Source organism: Orcinus orca, chromosome 3, assembly GCF_937001465.1.
Source record: "Orcinus orca chromosome 3, mOrcOrc1.1, whole genome shotgun sequence".
Lineage (NCBI taxonomy): Eukaryota > Metazoa > Chordata > Mammalia > Artiodactyla > Delphinidae > Orcinus > Orcinus orca.
This window is the reverse complement of record NC_064561.1, coordinates 128,843,449-128,861,473: the sequence shown is the minus strand read 5'-3', so window position 1 is coordinate 128,861,473 and position 18,025 is coordinate 128,843,449. Positions and strand designations below refer to the sequence as shown.

The 18,025-nt window shown below is 41.5% G+C and overlaps 1 protein-coding gene across 2 annotated transcripts in view; it reads left to right on the top strand.

The window, feature by feature from the left end:
- Window positions 1-16,047, top strand: part of PTCD2 (pentatricopeptide repeat domain 2) — a 28,382-nt gene extending 12,335 nt beyond the window's left edge. Inside the window, exons 6-10 of one of the 2 annotated variants that reach the window (XM_033429986.2) lie at window positions 404-495; window positions 2,964-3,077; window positions 4,736-4,810; window positions 11,404-11,517; window positions 15,089-16,047. In XM_033429986.2, the coding sequence (XP_033285877.2) occupies window positions 404-495; window positions 2,964-3,077; window positions 4,736-4,810; window positions 11,404-11,517; window positions 15,089-15,313 (620 nt within the window). In that variant the 3' untranslated portion in view covers window positions 15,314-16,047. The remainder of the gene's footprint in view (window positions 1-403; window positions 496-2,963; window positions 3,078-4,735; window positions 4,811-11,403; window positions 11,518-15,088) is intronic. The other variant, XM_033429987.2, reaches the window with a different exon arrangement.
- Window positions 16,048-18,025: the final 1,978 nt, after the last annotated feature.

The following is an 18,025-nucleotide window of genomic DNA, read 5'->3' as shown; positions in this document are numbered from 1 at the left end:
TATCACAATTTATGTTTGCTGAAAAACAATGGACTATGTAAAATTAGGAAAAACAATGGACTATGTAAAAATGATCTTTATATTCCTGATGAGTGGCTGAATTATGGAGACCCCATTCTTGAAGTGTGAAAACATTATTGCATCACATCATGACTTAAACACCCCAGATTTTACTTATGCTGCAGTTATAAGAGGTTTTAAAATACTAGTTCTTCCTGTATGACCTGCTAGTTTATTTTGAAATTTAGTTAATTGATAAATGACTTCAAAAGTTTTTATTGTGCTGAAGTGTACTTTTCAGTAGATGGAGCTAAACAGATTGAACTCTGGGAATCAATAGTAGAGGACTCTGAACTCACTTGAATGCATTTAACACTGCCGACCCACTCCTGGCTTTTGACAGGTGCATTGGAAGTACTGATTGAGATGAAAAACCAAGATGTGAAGTTCAACAAAGATACTTACATCCTTGCTTTTGCAGTTTGCTACAAACTGGTAAGACTGTCTTCCCTAAACTTTTAGAGCATTTTGGGTAATGTTTGAGAGAGGATTTATTATTTTTTTTCTCTACAAATAAAGTTCAGTTCCCCTGAAGTCTGTTTTCCATCTGGTGCAGATATTTCCATTTTAAATATGTTCATTTTTAGAAAACCCAAGTTAGCCATGTCAGACAGTTTTATCATGGGAAAAGCAATTTTATCATCTTTCCATCTTTTCTGGCATTTGTGTAGATAATGAGAACAAGAAACAGCATGCTGGGTTCAAACTCTGCTTCAGAGGCCTCTTTCTCTTGCTGGACCTCACCAGACCAGTCTTCTCTGTGGCCCTCTCCCATGAAAGTCTTAGCATCCTTCACTGGTGAACTCAAGGGCTACTCTGTCCTCATCTGTGAATTTTTCTGTGATCACCTAAGTTGGAAGTGTTCCCTGTGTCCTTCAGTATCCCTTGATTGTGATCTATTTGTGTTCACAGACATGGCACTTATAGCACTGCCTGATCTGCTAAGTGGATGCACATTCCATCCTCCCCACTAGAGGGTAAACTCCTTGAGGCCTCTTTATTTGCCAGCACCTAACAGTGCCTGGTTCACAAGCGATCTTTAATAAATGTATGTGACATTAAAATGAGTTCTTTGAGAATAGAGAGCATGACTTATAAATCCCTGTCTTATTACTCTATCAGGATTGTTTCTTGCACATAGACTGTTCCTTTATTACTTATTGAATGCATAAATGTTAACTGAAATAGTACAGTGACCAAGATTCCATGCATTACTGTACACATTCATGCCGTTTTAACACCGGAAACTTAACAAAACCTTTTTATACTGAAAATGAAGGAACACTAAGTAAGGTAGAACGTGGCTATTGAAAAATTTCCCTGAAAAGCATAGCGATACCAATTTTCCAAAACAAGAGGGGCAGTTGGGTTACAGGGGGAAGAAACCAACTTGGAAATTGAGAAATGTGGAGTCTAGTCTCAACTTTAACATGAACTGGCTTTGAAGTGGTCACTTACCTCATTTGTGAAATGAAGCATTTGGATTCAGGAGCCAGCAAGCTTTCTCTATAAAAGGCCAGATAGTTAATATTTTAGGCTTTGGGGGTCACTTACGGTCCTAGGCACATCTTCTTTCTTTTTACAAATCTTTAAAAATCTAAGAACCATTTTTAGCCAGAGGCTGGCTTTGGCCCCAGGGTCGTAGTTTGCTGACGGCTGGATTACTAGATGATCCTTTCCAATCCTGCCACTTTATGATTCTGTGAACAGAAGCCAACATGACACACGCTTGAGCATTGGTTCTTCAGCACTGTGATACACAGTTTCCTGGCCTTCTTAGAGATGTCTCCCTGAGCGTATACTGAAGTGGAGAGAATTTAACTCTACTACTTACAAAGGGCCAGAGGACTTTTCTCCCCTATATCAGGGGTCCCCAACCCCCAGGCTGCGGACTGGTGGCAGTCCGCAGCCTGTTAGGAACCGGGCCGCACAGCAGGAGGTGAGCGGTGGGCAAACAAGCAAAGCTTCACCTGCCGCTCCCCATTGCTCGCATTACCTCCTGACCCATCCCCACCCCCAACCCCAGCTCCGTGGAACAGCTGTATTCCACGAAACCTGTCCCTGGTGCCAAAAAGGGTGGGGACCGCTGCCCTATATTGTGTTCAAGAATAATTTGTTTCACTCAGTGGAGACTGGAGTTGAAAAATTGAACTGGTCAGCTGTTACAAATTGCAAGCCAATTCTGGGAACCATCCCCTCTCATTAAATTCAGATTTTCCTTTAGGATTTGAGTAACGAATCACGCTGTGACAGACAGATACAGAACTAATGCTGCTCTCGTAAACCTAACCCACCTACAACATAGATAAAGGAAGAGAATTCTGTCTTACCGCTGCTGTCTGCTACTTTGTATATCACTCATCTTCCTGGTGTGTGTGGTTTTTTGTTGGTTTTTGTTTTAAGGTATCTGGTTTTATGGGATTCTTTCATGATTTCCATTCAGGTATGTTTTCATGTTTTCAAACATTTGACTTAACACAGATATTTTCAGATTGGAAACCCCCTAAGGAAAAGTTCTGTGGTGTTGCTAAGCTTTACTCTTATCATTTAATACACGGTAGTAGCACACTGACTCTTCACACGTGTATGTTATGGTACCTATGTCTTGAAACCAGCCTGCCTGGATGAAAAGAGACCTGTATGTTTGTGGGTAAAGCTGCCCCAGGTCAGAAAACCGACAAAGAGCTAAAAATAATGTTCATTTAAGATTTGAGCTGCTAATATATAGATAACTGAGTCTATTTGCAAATAGTCTCTATATGGAACTTAATCTTTTAAGCGGCTTGAGATAGGCTCCAGGAAATTCTTCCAAAAGGAAATCTGAAACACTGGGCACCATTAATCATCTTATTAACCTAAAGGTTTGTGACATTTATTTATTGAGCAATCCTGTCTTCCCCCAGAATAGCCCTGAATCTTTTACAATCTGTACCACGTTAAGGGAAGAAGCCCTCATCAAGGGAGAAATCCTCTGCAGGAGAGCATCCTGTTTTGCAGTGGCATTAGCTCTGAACCAGGTAAGGCTTTGGGGTGCACATAAGTGAATTAGGAGTAGGCAAGACTTTACTACTTTCATTTGTTCTTGCTTTTATTTTATCTTTTTTCCTCTGACTCTGTCATAAAGAAAAAGTCCCCATAAAGAGACCAATGCCTTTGGTGCCATGGCAACCTACATCTATACCTCTGCCTCCAAAGAATGTTTTCATTTACAGTTGAGGGCCTAACATGCACTGCTGTTTACACGGGGCTGGCCAGGATCCTATGGAAAATCAATGAGGGAGGCTGTACTCAGAGAAATTTCTCAAATAATAAAAGTGGAAATTTCAAATGATTCGTTTACCAAGTAACGTGCTCAGGGAATGGTTTTAATTTAAGGCTCTCCAAAGTGTGTTCTAGTAAATTCCTCAGGGGAACAGTACTCCTTGAGTTCTTGGTATTTAAAATTATTTGCCCTTTTTTTTTTTTCTAAACTACAGTTTGGCCAGATATAAAATTGTGAGGTGATATTTGCTTTACTTGAGGTTTTCTTTGGCATCGTTTTTCTGTCTTCTAGTATGGAATGTTGCTATGGTGAAATCTGAGGCCTGCCTGAATTTTTTTTTTTTTTCCCACTTCTGAGTGACTTGATCTTGTTAGTTTTTCTCTTTTCTGTCCCTTATATCCATGGAAACATTTTTCCTTTGGGAGTTCTTCATCAGCCAGTTCTTTTCTTTTCTTTTTTTTTTTTTTTTCCTTGCTGTAATCCTTTTTTTCTTTTTTCCTCATAATGTCTTTATATAGTTTACATGCTGGTTCTTTTTTGGTTATTCATCATTGAAAGATGCTTAGACCAGCCACTTGCAGAAGATTCATGTCAGAAGAGAATAGCGCCGTGTTGCCACGTTCTAGGCTAGCAGGAATTTTCTTTATATCTGAGTTTTGTCTACAAATATGCATTGGCTCTATTTCTTCCTGGCCAATGGGAGTAGGCACGTAGGTGATTTTCAATGAAAAGTCTCTTCTCTGACGCTGCTATAAGTGACATATTGTTTCCTGCAAGTATGGCTGATCTGTGCAAATTCTTGATTAGCCTCACCTCTGCCACCAAAAGGATCCAAAGACCTCATTACTAGTTCTAAACTCTATTATCATCGTTGTAAACAGGAATTTAGTACTTCAGGCTGTGCCCTCACCTTTGAGAACTACTTTGTGCACTCCTTCCGAGATATGCAGCAATGTCCTCCTCTTACTGCTTTGTCTGGAACTCGCGTATGCTCCATCTCCAGTGTTTTTGGCAATGCAGATTTCTTCTGTGGTTTGAGGTTTCTGCTATGTTCTAATTATGTCAAAGATGGGTGTGCATTTCTATTTCTCAACCTTGTTTTTTTTTGAAAGCTCATTCCAGTGAGAGAAGGGGAAATGCCAACTTTATGCCCCCATCTTAGAACGTGGAACTCAGGCAGGTTGTTAAAACATTCAGTAAAAAAAAACAAAAAAAAAACATTCAGTAATATGCCACTGTAGGAAACACTTTATAGAATGTCCATTTTTGATTACCAGAAAACTTTTTTTCTTTGTGTACTTCAAAACCCTGGGGCACCATGAATAGGACTATCCTGACATCTTAAATGATCTTTATGATAGCAGAGTAATGTTTATATGCCTTGGGGGTATGACTTGTTTTTCTTCCTTCTAGAACCAGCTGGCAAAAGCTATATCAATTTTTTCTCAAATCATGAAGCCAGAAAGCATAATCTGCACTAATTTAAATGTAAGTGACTTCTTTATGGTTTAAAGTAAGGCTTGAAGTGTAATAAAACGAAGTCTAGATTTTTTTGTCTGTGTACAACAAATGACTTTTGATCTCCCAAGGTCATCCATCATGTTCATTTATTGATCACTGTGTGAAAGTTATAATGGAGCCCTATGAGAGGAGTCAATACGTTCTTCCAGGAGTGTATAAATAGGTGGGAAACGCAGATATGCTCAGATATAAGAGGTGGCTAAATGCTGCAGGTGTAACACATGACTACAGAAAGGCTGTCAATTTAGAGAGAAGGGAGATGGACTCTGCAGTCTCTCCACTGAGACTTAGGAAGAGCCTGCATGCTGATTACATCCTATCCATGGTACCTGACTCACGGAGTCAGTACGCCTACGGCATAAGGTGGCATCTAACCTGGTAAGCGCTCAATAAATGCGAGCCATTTTCATTCTTACTTCGTTGCCACCTTTTCAGTGAGCAGTGAGTCGTCTGCGCCTCCTTGGGGCAATGAAAAGACTAAGAGACTCTCCTGTCATTAACGACATCACAGCCCCCAGTCAGCTAGGCCCTGCTGAGGCCCTGCTTGTATGCTGAGTACGTGTGTTGTGGGGAGTTGAAAAGAAAGCCCCTAGCGTCCAGGAACTTACAGTCTCCTGAAACATCAAGGGGTCAAGATGAACCGAAATGGGTAAACACCAGCATGACATGAACTGGGATAGCGGGTCATAGCCAGTGCGGTATTCCAGGCTGGGGAGCAAAGGGCTGGCCAGCAGGAGCTAACGGAGGAGAACTGGGGAGAAGAATATTGTTGAGCAGTGTTCTGAAGGAGGACAGGGCTGTGGGACTGGAGGCATGGAGGTGAAAGGGCGTTCTCTGTTGGGAGATTCGTTTTGCTGAGGGTTCTAGTTTGCCAGTTAGTTTGCTGGTTCTCTTCCTAGTTTTGAGTCCTTAGGCAAAGTTACTTAACCTCTACCACCCATTTTCCTTCTATCTGAAGTAGCAGTAGTAATAGTACCATTCTTTCATTAGGAGAATTGAAAGAATAATGCATATAAAGTAGTTAGTTAACACAAAACAGTTGGTGCCTGGCATGTAATCAGTGTTCAGTGATGCTTGCTAATACCAGTAGTATTTGTTTAAAATGAAATATGTTAAATAAAAGGATTATTTATTTCTAACAAATCCTAGAACCCGTGAACAGGAATTGCGCATAACTGCAAGCTCCCGTGGTTTTCAGTTCTGCCCATAATTATCCTCAAATGTCACCCCCAGACCAGTGCCCAGATGACTTTCAAGAGAAGGACTAGATAAGCCTTTATGGTAAATTCTGGGCAACAAGTTCCACCAAGAAGTCTGAGATAAGAATACCTTATATTTGACCTCATATTTACTTTTCAAAATGCCTACACAGGAGGGAAAGATGAGCCTAGGGAACCAGAAAGATGGAGACAGTGATAGTAGAGAACCTGGGAGGAAAAAAGGGAAAGAGGTGGGTTTGGAAGGGAAGAGACTAAATATAAGAAAAATACGCAAAAAGAGATGTTGTAGTTGGCAAAGGGCAGGAGCCTGGAGTGGGGATGAGTGTCAGAGCTGTCAGTTAAGAACTTATCTGTAAAACCTGGTAATGGATCTGCTATAAACTGATTAATGCCACAAAAAAGGGAGGTAAGAGGTCCCAGAAATGAGTTTTTACGGCATTAATGGTGAGGCAGAGGAAGCAACAGAAAAAGACAGGGGAGGAATCACACCAGTGGATCGAAACCCAAGAGAGCTGATAGCCCTACGTGCCATGGCCTCCTGCAGGCAGCCCCTGGCCCAAGACTGGGCACCTGAACAGAAACTACAGGTCAGCCTGAAAAGCTCTCAGCTGATGGAGGCCAAGGTGGCAAAGGTCCGGAGTCCAGAAGTCCAGGTCATGTGAGCCAGTAAGCCAAACAGACTAGGAATCCTGGTCTTCCAGCAGATGCATATGTTATTTTTTCTTCTTCTCAGCTTCCTACTGGATGTGGACGGCTCAGCATCTCCAAGTATTAATATATTTATCTGCTTCTGAGAGAGTGGCCTGCAGATGCACTCATTTCATGATTGGATAGCAGTAGAATTGCTAGGATTCCAGGCGGTTCATAGCATCAGCGGGGAAAGAAACACAGGAGACTGTGTGAGAGAAGTTTTATGTGGGTCGTTAGTCGCTTTTCCTAGAGTTGCAATGGGCATGGGGGGATCAATAAGGGTTGATAAGAAACGGAAGAGAGTGAGATCGGCAGGGTTTCGGTTTATTTTAGCTAAGGTTCCACGCTAGATACTTACATTTGTCGGTTTATTTTATACAACACTGTCAGAACAGTATTTCTCCATATTATACATGTGGAAAATGAAGATTCAAAGGGTAAGTAAACTACCCAGGTTCTCACAGCTAATTAAATAGCAGAGTCAAAGTTTTAACACAATCAACTCTGTTTGACTACATACAAAGCCTAGGGTTTCCCCACCACTCCAGACCTACAGAGATTAGCGTTGTGCGTCTTTTATCTAGGACTGGAGCTAACTGCTTCTCCGGAATGGTGAAAGGAACACAGGATGTCAAAAAACGAACCTGCTGTTAGTGCACATACTCCATGTCCTTGAATTTAGATTCCTCGGCTATTCAGTCGTGGCAGCAGGAACAGCTCCTCCTGGGAGAGCTGGGTTGGGGGGCGGGGAGACGGCCGATCAACATGGTCGAATGAATGGGCATGTTTCTGGCAAGCGCTCTGTAAGGATCCTTGAGTTGATCTTGAATATGAACCATTCCCTCCATGAACTGGGTCGCAGAATTATCCATTGTCCAGAAACTTAAAGATTGTTTAAAAATTTTCACTCAGGCAATTCTTGCAAATTTCCAATCTAAACTTCTCCTATTTCAATACAAGCCTGTTTCTTCTTCCTTCCTTGGGAATGGTGGAAAAGAGCTGGTTGCCATTCTCAGGTTTAATAATCTTTCAGATTCTGGGTCTCTGTTATTAGAGCAGGTTTTTAAAAAATAATTTAATTCCGGGCCCTAGCTTCTCCAAGGCTGAGTCATCTGCTTAGAATCCTTAAGGGCAATTTGTTAATTATTCAGAAATGGAAACCTAACAAATAGCCTGAATAGAGTCTCTTCAGTCAGTATCAGCAGAAATAAATGAAGTTTTTTTCAGATCCGCTTTAAAAATTAATGCCTTACACTAAAATCTTTTCTTGCTGCCAGTTGGAATATGAACTTACCTAATTTTTCCCCTCAACTTAATTTTCTTTTCATTGAAATTGCTCCTGCTGCTGATACGACCCAGAGGGCCTGGCTCCCCATTTCCCAGCTCATGCTCGCTCCACACCGAACTGGTTGAGCACATGATCTCATTGAATTCTAATCATTTCTCTAGAAATCTAGACCCATTCTGGAATTGAATTACCTTACAGGGGAATTGACAAGTGGTGAGTTTCACTGCTTTTTTATCATTTATTTGTTAACACAGGTAAATGTTTTAATGTTTGTTTCTCCTACTCACTAAGGCCACCCTAAAGTTCTAGCTCATGCTGGGCAGTCCTAGGCCACACCGGTAGGAAAGGAGACAGGACTTATTATTTCTCATAAATCCCTTTGTGGCAGCATCTCACCTATATGTTTAAGAATTGCATTTGGCTGGAAGCAATGCAGACTGTAAAAATATAAGAGTCTATACAAATTAGAGGATTTCTTTTTCTTCCAAGTAGAAAACCAGAGGTGGTCGGTCTAAGTCTGGTATGACATTCCGTGATGTCATCAGGGACCTGGCCTCTTGTATTTCCATACCACTATCCTAAGCACGTGACTTCTACCCATTACATCTATTCCAGCAAGAAGTAGGAGAATGCAGGAGGACAAAGAAGTTGGTCCCTTTTAAGAATGCTTTCCCAAACAACTTGTACTTACACGTTAATGGCGAGAGCTTAATCCCATGACCACATCTAGCTGCAGACAGACCTGAGAAATACAGTTTCTGAGTTCCGTACATGACAGCATCAGTTAAAGTTAGGAGCTCTGTTATCAAAACAAAGAAGGGAAATGTGGATATTGGTTAGAAAATTAGCAGTCTCTACCACACTGTGCTATTCTACTTCAAATATAGCAAACTTGGAAAGAAAAGAAATGCAGAGATGTCTGCATGTTCAGGGCTTCTGTTCCCTTTTTTGGTCAAAGGTGTCCAGTGACACATTTCTTGAGGTCTCAGAAAATCAGAAGGGTGGGAAGTATGTGTTCTTTGACTAGTTTTTTTTAACGAAAAGTCCCCCTGCTCCTTGCTAATTCAATTTTCCTAGCCTTTTGTTTGAAGTCTGTAAGATTGAAGCCATGCACTGTACCCTGATTTAGCTTTCTTAATTGTACCCTGAGACTTCAGTTTGAGACAAGCTCCTAGCTTTAAATTTTTTCTTTGCCTTTCATCGGTAACTGCCTCATCTATGTTGCCCTTCAGCAGTATAGTTCCAGGTATTGAACCTTACTCTTGAAATCCCCACTGAATCAGGGTTAGTTGCTGGAGGCAGGAGAGAAACTGGGAAAAATTAGGAAGAAAAGTTGAAATCTTTCAGAAGCACATCATTAATAGTTTCTAGCATGAGGTCCAGGAGGTTTATCCCTGTAAATTGCTAGGGGACCTACACTCCCTTTCTCATTTCTCATTGTTGAGGGTCTACGCGGTGCCAGGCACTGCAGATGTGGCATCAACAAGGTAGACTTCTCCTTGCCCTTGATAGGACCGACCACTGCCGACCAAATTGGGATTGGTTTTTACTAACAAAACTGTTAAGAACTATTAAGACTTGGAGATTTTACCCCACTTCTGAGCTAACGAGTTAACCTGCCACAGTTTTGTGGATGCTGGTGGAGAACACAAGACACCGAGAGAAGAAGGACAGTTTATTACTCACAGCAATAGCAGTAGCCAGCGGATTAGCATTTTTGCAGCAGTTTCTTGAGCCCAGTTCCCACAGAGCGACATGAAGAGGGCTATATGCTTCTTGCACACACAGGGGATTATATTTTAAGAGAGGAGCTGTGAACTTGGGGAACCCAAATCTCTTAAATTGGACAGTAAGCATACCTGCCTTCTGCTTTGGATGAGACACTGTCTGTCTTCCCAGGCTGCTGGCGGCACAAACATCCTTGAAAATACAGTCGGGACTAAAGACAGTCAGTGCTTCTGCCTGACTGTGAGAGACCCACGGAATGTTCTCTCCCTACAAAGGGTTTTGCCTGTGCTCTAGAACTCAACTTAGATCAGGGCTTTTGGAGTTAGGCTACTTGGGGCCATTTCATTCTGTTCTTCAGGACCAAAGATAACCCCTCATCCCGATCACCTGCTCAGCAAACATACAATGTTATAAAATGGACTATTAAGAGAACTTAATTGCTTTGGTATAAGAAAGGAATATCTCTCCCAGAAAAACTATCCTTTCTAAAGATCAAGAGGCTTAAAAATGTTTACACCCTTCGATTTTGTAATTTCACTTCTGGGAATCAAGTCTAAGAAAGTAACAATTTTTTAAAATGTATGACATTTATTGATAGAATAAAGTATGGTATTGCTTTATTTGATTTATATGATGGATTGCTATGCATTCATCATTAAAAATGAGGTTTTATTTTTTCCTAAAACTTCTTGATGCTATGAGAAAATGTTCACTTTATAATAATTGACCAAAAAGCAGAATCAAATTGGGGGGTGGGGGGGATTCATATATTTGGAAGATAATACATGAGATTGGAAACAATGGTTAACATTAGTTGGTGAATTCTGAGTTATTCTCATTTTCTTTAAACTTTGCTGTATTTTTCAAATGAGACTAGTGAACATTGGTAATTGGGGTGCGGGGGAAATGTGTTCTTTTTTTCCTTATGTTAATTGTATCTGATGGAAGGTAGTTAGTGGTATCATTTTGAAAGCCAAGTACAAGCACCCCGTTTTGATAGCTACAGTATAGATAGGAGTGCCTCATTAAGACCTTAATCGGCTTCCACTTTATACTTGAACAATCTGTATGCCTGCAATTTCCTAACCAAAAAAATTAAAAGATAAAGGTATCTTTTGACCCAGAGCCAGTCTTATGAGATTGTCTGATCGTCATATCCTCTGAATCTAGAGGAAATAGGGAAGAATCTAATAGTAATGTTTGTTGAGGACCTCCTGCGTGCTGATATTTCATTTAATGTTCACAGTAATTCAAAATGTGAGATGTAAAGGTATTTTCCTCATTTCACAAATAAAGATACTGAAAGAGATTAAATACCTGGCCAGAGTCACTTGGCTGTAATTGCCAGTGCCAAGACTCTGACCCAAGTATGTCAGACTCCAAAATCCATGTTCTCTCCATTTCTGCCTTTTAGCAAGCTTTGAAGTGGTGGTGTTTTGATTAGCTATTGGAAAACAAGTTTTGGTTGGTGGCCATTCATTCAAAGCACCTTTGAACTTGAGCAAGCAAATGAATTAGGAAATGGCATGAAAGCAGGGTCGATGCCTATAAATGTAGGCTTACCTCACGGGGTACATGTCTCAGTGTTGATCACTAGCTCAATCTTGTTTTTCTTGTTTCTTCTTTTTCTTCAGCTTATGCTCCACATCCAGTCAAACATGCTGAAAAGCCTAATAGACACACTAAAGGATGCTACAGAGGGGAATCTGTCAAGATTTGTGAAAAAACCTGTGTTCTCAGAAGAAGTGGTGAGTAGGCGGCTTCCACAGAAATCCTGTAAAGGTGCAAGAACACCCTTGAAACTGTCCACATGATACCTTCATCCTGTAGGCCACCTCTTTAAAGAGACTGTCCGATCCGGCAACCTCTCTGTGGTTCCTGTGGCTAGATTTCTATGTGTGGGTGCAGACTTTGTTCCTCTAACACAAGAGAATTTCCTCTGAAATTCTAGGAAAACTTGTTCCTTTTACATGGTTCTTTTCCCCACACTGTCTTCATGGGTGTCGGCCCTCTTCTTTTCCTTTTTCCTTTCTCCTTAAGCATCCAATTCCTTCTCCCCACTCCTCTCAGTTGATGACCTTGCTTCCTGTTTCACAGAGGAAACAGAAGCGATTAGAGGAGGACCGCTGCCGCACCAACAGCCTCCTTGCCCCCCTCTCTCTCTGCTCAGCCTTCCCTCCTGAAGCCGTGGTGACTGTAGGCACCTCTCTAGAGCCTGGGAGCCCATCCCCACCCCCAGCCAGCCCAGGGCATCAGCCCAGAAGTTGCAGTCACCTTCTTTTGAACATCATCACTATTGCTCACCTTCCCTGTGGATCATCCCCATAGGCAAACAGTAGGCTATAGTATCTCTCATCTTAACAAAAAGAAAATCTCCCCTACCTAAACAAGTAAAAAGACATACTGGCCTAGAGGGGTGGGATAGGGAGGGTGGGAGGGAGGCGCAAGAGGGAGGAGATATGGGGACATATGTATATGTATAGCCGATTCACTTTGTTATAATGCAGAAACTAACACATCATTGTAAAGCAATTATACTGCAATAAAGATGTGAAAAAGAAAGACCTACTGGGTGTTTAGAGAGGAAGACTCAACCTCATAAAGTCAGTTCTGCCCAAGTTAATGTGATAATGTAACATTTCAATAAAAATACCATTAGGTTTTTTTCTGTAGTTAAGGTTTAGTAGAAAGAGCAAACTAGCAAGAATAGCTGGGAAGACTCTGTGAAAGAAGAGGTGCTAGACCTGCCAGATATGAAACCACATTAAAGCTTTTCTAATTAGAACTGTGGTTTTAGCTCCTGAATAGACCAACTAATGGAACCATATAAATGCTTTGCAAAATTATAAAATAAAGTTAAATAAAAATGAAGAGAAAGAAGCAATTTCTAAAACTTGAAAGTAAAATGAAACAAATGAACCTTGTGCCATACTGATGGCTTAAGCACATAAAGAGGAATTATTGTAAGTCATTCGAAATTTAGTAATTTGTACATCGCTAGTCATATATAACCTACAGGGAAAAAAGACTGTGAGGAAATCATAAATTATTGGCAGTGATCATATTGTTAGTAATGATACTGGTATAGTCATTTTGACTAACCAAGGGGCCTGGTTGTCGGTCCTCCCCCAGCTTTTCTCCCTCTTCCCTGGCCTTTGGTAGCACGGTCCCAGCTGGGTTCCGGCTAGCACCTGAGATGGCAGGTTGGCAGCAGAGGGCAGGTGGCAGCTCCCCGCCTCTGCCGCACTGTGGCCTTCCCAGCCCAGTCCCACTCCTCGCTCCTACCTGAAGCCTGTGTAAAGGGAACTTGTCGGGAAACTAACAGGTTATGATTAAATTTAAAGCTTCTTTCTATTTGAGGTCTTAGCTCTGTGTAGGTTGTGACCGACCTGAACCTTTTGGGAGTGTGTTCAGAAAAGTAGGGGAACTAGAAATGTAAACTGGTTTGAAAGCACACGATCATGTGCATGTGTGCGCAGCACTGACACAACTTCTGCTTTCTCACTAGCACTGATGTTAATCCTTCCTTAGACCTGGCCCATCAATGTGTTGCCTGAATTATGCGACTAAAGCATCCAAACTTCACACTGAGAAATACTCATTGTTTTTATCTGATTCTCCCCCCTGCCAAAGCCTATAAGGCTGATTTACTTAGAAAGCTCACCCTCTAGTTCAGTGTATCCCCTGGTTGCTGTGAGGCTACCCAGGGAACTGCTTGTTGAGAAGTGAACTGATCCCTAAAACCCCAGCAGCTTTTGAGCTAGTTCTGAATATCTTTGTGAGATTGCAGTGTGGAGTCTTATGTTGTAAAACTCTGCATTTTACAAATGCTCTATTTAGTGTTTATGCCACCAGTTACTGGACATGTTTAATGTGTGGTGAGAAGGTGCTGTTGTGCCCCTAGAGGAATGGTGAAAAGAATTGCGGACTTTTCTGCAGCACCGTGACGGAAACCACTCCAACATGAACTGTTTCCTTATTGACTTCTTTTTTAAAACTTAATTAACAAACAATGTCGTACCAACTGTTTTCTGCTTCAATTGTAGGATGGTCCTAGTGATACCATTTAATATTTATTTTTGTAGTGATTTAAGAGAACTGAGGTAGTTAAAAAAAAGAAAGAAAGAAAAAAGAAAAAAAAGAACTGAGGTAGTATCTGCAGTGAGAGCAAGGTTACCTCCAGCTTGGCTCACCTGCTTTGCTTCTTTTGAAAGCCATATGCTGCTGTATCTCACCCTGAACATGAGGACTAAACAAGCTATTCTTTTTAAGAATGTTAGAAGTGTTTAAACTTTACCTGAAGGTTCAGTGGGGAGCCCTTGTTTGAAAAGAAGGTGTGCAGGTTTGTGTTATATTACACAACCTGTGTATATGTGATAGACTCACATTCACATTCTAATTTTGAGCTCACTCACTTTTGTAGAATTAAATACCATTCATACACTTGTGATGCTAATATTTATACCTCTGGTCTAGACCTCGCCCCCATGCCTCATAATTGTGTAGCCAATAATCTCTGGACATGTCTGCCTAGATGTTTCACAGACATCTCAATCTTGTCCAAAACAGAACTCTTGATTTTCCCTCTCCAAATCTCATCCTGCCATCTTCCCCATCTCAGTTAATGACACCCCCCATCTCCAGGTTACTAAAGCCCAAATTGCGAAGATGTCTTTGATGCCTCCCTTTTCCTCTCCCCTTCAACAATAAATCCTTTCAGTTTAATCTCCAAAATATACTTCATATATATCTACTTCTCCATCTTTTCTATACCTTTCCCAGTCTAAACCATCACCTGCTCTCATCTGGCCTATGATGGGGGCCCCTAGATTAGTCTCCACATTCTTGTACCCTCCAGTTCTCCACACAGCTTTTTAAATCGAAATCAGATCATGTCCCAGTTTGGACCTTCTGATGGCTTTTAGAATAAATTCCAGAAAACTTACCATGAGCTAGAAAGCCCTACATCATTTGACCCTGCCTCCTGCTCTGATCGTTAAATTGGACACACTTGATTCCATGCTGTTTGATCTCCTTTCCCTGGTATGTTTCATCGTATAGTATGGGCCACTTGAACCCCCCTTTTATAAAATACCAGGGGTGATTTTTAAGTACTAATCCTGAATGTTGTTTATAGCTTATGGAATCCTTTATAGTTAGTTATACCTCTGTGTGCCCCCGCACCCTGCTTTTTACCACTTTAGGTGCACACTCTTTTTTTTTTTTTTGCATTTATATCTCTGCTTCTTGGAGGATAAAAAGAACAAGGAAGAAATCTTGCAGAGATATAACAATCTACTCTTCTTGCTTTTTTTTCAGCTGGTCAAAGTGAGGGAAAAAGTGAAGGATGTGCCCGCTCTTCTGGCCACATTTGATGAGCTGTATGGGAAACTGCACATAAATGGCCAGGTCACCACTTACACTTTGGATGCTCTGCTCTGCCACACCCCCAGTGACAGGAAATCCCACACGGTGCTATTAAACAAGAGGACAGTCAGCCGTCGGACCTTCCAGCCGCTCAGCCAGTCCCTGTGGGCTGAGTAACCCTGAGTTCAAACCATCCGTGGGTCTGAGTTGGAGGGGGCCTGCTTCTAGCGAATTATTGGCTTCCTAAGAAATCGGGCATCGTACTCCAGTGTACAGTATACTAACACTTGGTCTCCTTAAATTTCCAAAATCATTGAGCACTGGCGTGCTGCCTTGAGACGTTCATATGTTGTGCCACCAGGAAGATCTAGATACAGGCAAGCAGAAAGCTCGGGCTCCCGCGGGAAGGAGGCTTCCCCTTGTGAAGGGCTGAGGATGCTTGAAGGAACACAGTCACGGTCTCCAGGGGAACCCAATAAGCACTAACAGGAGGGAATTTCACTATAAGTGGCCACCTCCAGCTAATTTTCAGGGGAATCGTGGTCTGAAACCCTACTCTACCATGCTGGGAAATAGCCCAGGATTTTCTCACTGCTTCTGTCATCATTTACCTGTGACCCTAGACAAGATACTCGAGCCCTCAGTTTTTCATCTGTAAAATAATAGTGCCTGTGTGAATCTCCATATTGATTTGAAATTTTCATTCAACGTTCAGTAGGGTCAAGTTTTCTCAAAAATCAGAGAAATTAAAAGGTTCCTGAGAAAACTTGTTGTTTTCTCAGCAGAACAAACAAAACCAGAATTTAACTCTCAGAACTGATAATAAACCAAAATGTAAATGGTTACCACTTTGGTCATGGGCAACCCACGTGCTTTTCAAAGTAAATGCCAATAAAAACCACATAACGCTCTCTGTATTCCTTAGTTTTCTATATAGGTCATAAATATTTGGTCCTATAGTTCGTCTCGTTTGTTAATGATTTTCTCTTTTCTCTCTTTGGATGTTTTATCTTTTATAAATAAATATGTCATGACAGCAGGTCAGAGCTTCCTCGTAAGGATCTGCCTCTTGATGGTTTGAAGGCCAGCACCTGGGGGGGTTCGTTTTGCCTTTTCTTTCTGAGGGCCCACATGATGGTGAAGCCTCCCAGCTGTCTGCCTGCAGTGCTGCAGACTCCTTATCCAGTGCTGTTTCAAAACCCGGAGATAACGCTAACTTTACTGTTATTCATAGAACCAGAAGTTCTAGAGTAGGAGGAATCTTCTAAGTCTCCTCCTCAGGTCAGGGAAAATGTCCTGTCCAAATTGGTGGAGCTGAGATTAAAATCCAGATTCCTAGTCTCATTCCCTTCCCACGGCACCACACGATGTCTCCTCAGAGAAGAAACAGGAGATTCTCTTCAGAGATAGAGCACTAAGAGCTCCTTGACTTACTGTGTGGCCATGGGCTCCCCTCAATCTCCTCATCTGTTAAACAGGGATAATAGTAATACCACCTCGTGGACTTACTGTGGACAGAATGAGGTAATAAATGCAAAGCAAGCTGAACACTACCTGGCACAAAGAAAATGCTATATAAACATTAACTCTTGTTACTACTGTCAGTAGCATTCAGAGTGTTCGCACCTAGTTGAAGAATTACATAAACAAATGAGTTCTTCCTCCTGTTCAGAAATATCAAAAGAATTTCTTTAGCCTATGTTCTGTGAAGCATAAGCTTCATTTAAAGAAAATTCTCTGCCTCATAGAATCTTAATTACATCTTATGTGTGTCTGGTGTTTTGCAAAAGAAAAAAAAAAAGGATTTAAATTTCTCTACCTTCAAAGTCTTAGGGAATAATAGGGCATGCTTCCTGTCCCTCAACTTATCTTTTATCTTCTCCAGCATTCACAGAGAGCATTCAAACAGCTATTATGCCCTGGGTGAATGTGGCCTTGGTTGTTAGCTAACAACTATTCATTAGCAAAAAAAAAAAGATCGTGAGCAATAAATAGCAGCCATGACCTTCCCAAGCCCTGCTGCTCCGAGCAGCTGCCGGCTGTGCTTCTCTGCGGACTGCAAAACCGGGCTCTTTGACCTGTTCCCAGAAGTCTTACTGAGGGGCAACTTAGTCATGAGGTAATGAATGTGCATAACGTCCACCTCAAAATAACAGACGATTCTAAAGGCAAAGAAAAAGCCATCAAAGAAAAAGTATGCTCAGTATATAGTGACCATTTCATTCTTTAAAACTGGGCAGTTTCTTTGAAAAATGGTGTTTCTCTGCGATCCATAATTTGCCTAAAGCATCTATGTACTCTACGGTAATTTGCCTAAAGCGTGTACTTACTCTGTTAATGAGAATATTTGACAGACGGAACATCTTACTCCCCAACTCTATGTGCCTTTGTAGATTGTTTTCATTTAGTGTAAATGTTGCTACAGAAGCCAAAAATTATGGTGAGTACAGCACAGTATGAAAAACAGACAAAAAGATATCTCCTTAATTGGGTGATATAAGGGTAGTGGTCTGGTTATCTATTGCTGTGTCAAAAATACTCCAGAAATTAGTGGCTTAAAACAAGACCAATCATTTCATTAGACTGGGCTCAGCCAGGCAGTCACCTCAACGACTTCTTCCCTTAATGCTTCTGGCACTGGATTCTAGGACCTCAGCTGAGGCTGGGGCCTGCACATCCACATGTGGCTCCCTGACAGCACAGTACCTGGTACTAGGGAGTGAGTGTCCCCAGACAGGCAGAAGCTTTGTCACCTTTCATGACCTATTCTCAGAAGTTGCATAGCATCACTTCCACTCAAGTCACAGGCCCATCCAGATTCAAGGGAGGGAGCATACATTCCACCTCTTGGTGGTGGTGACGTCAAAGAATTTATGGACATGTTTTAAG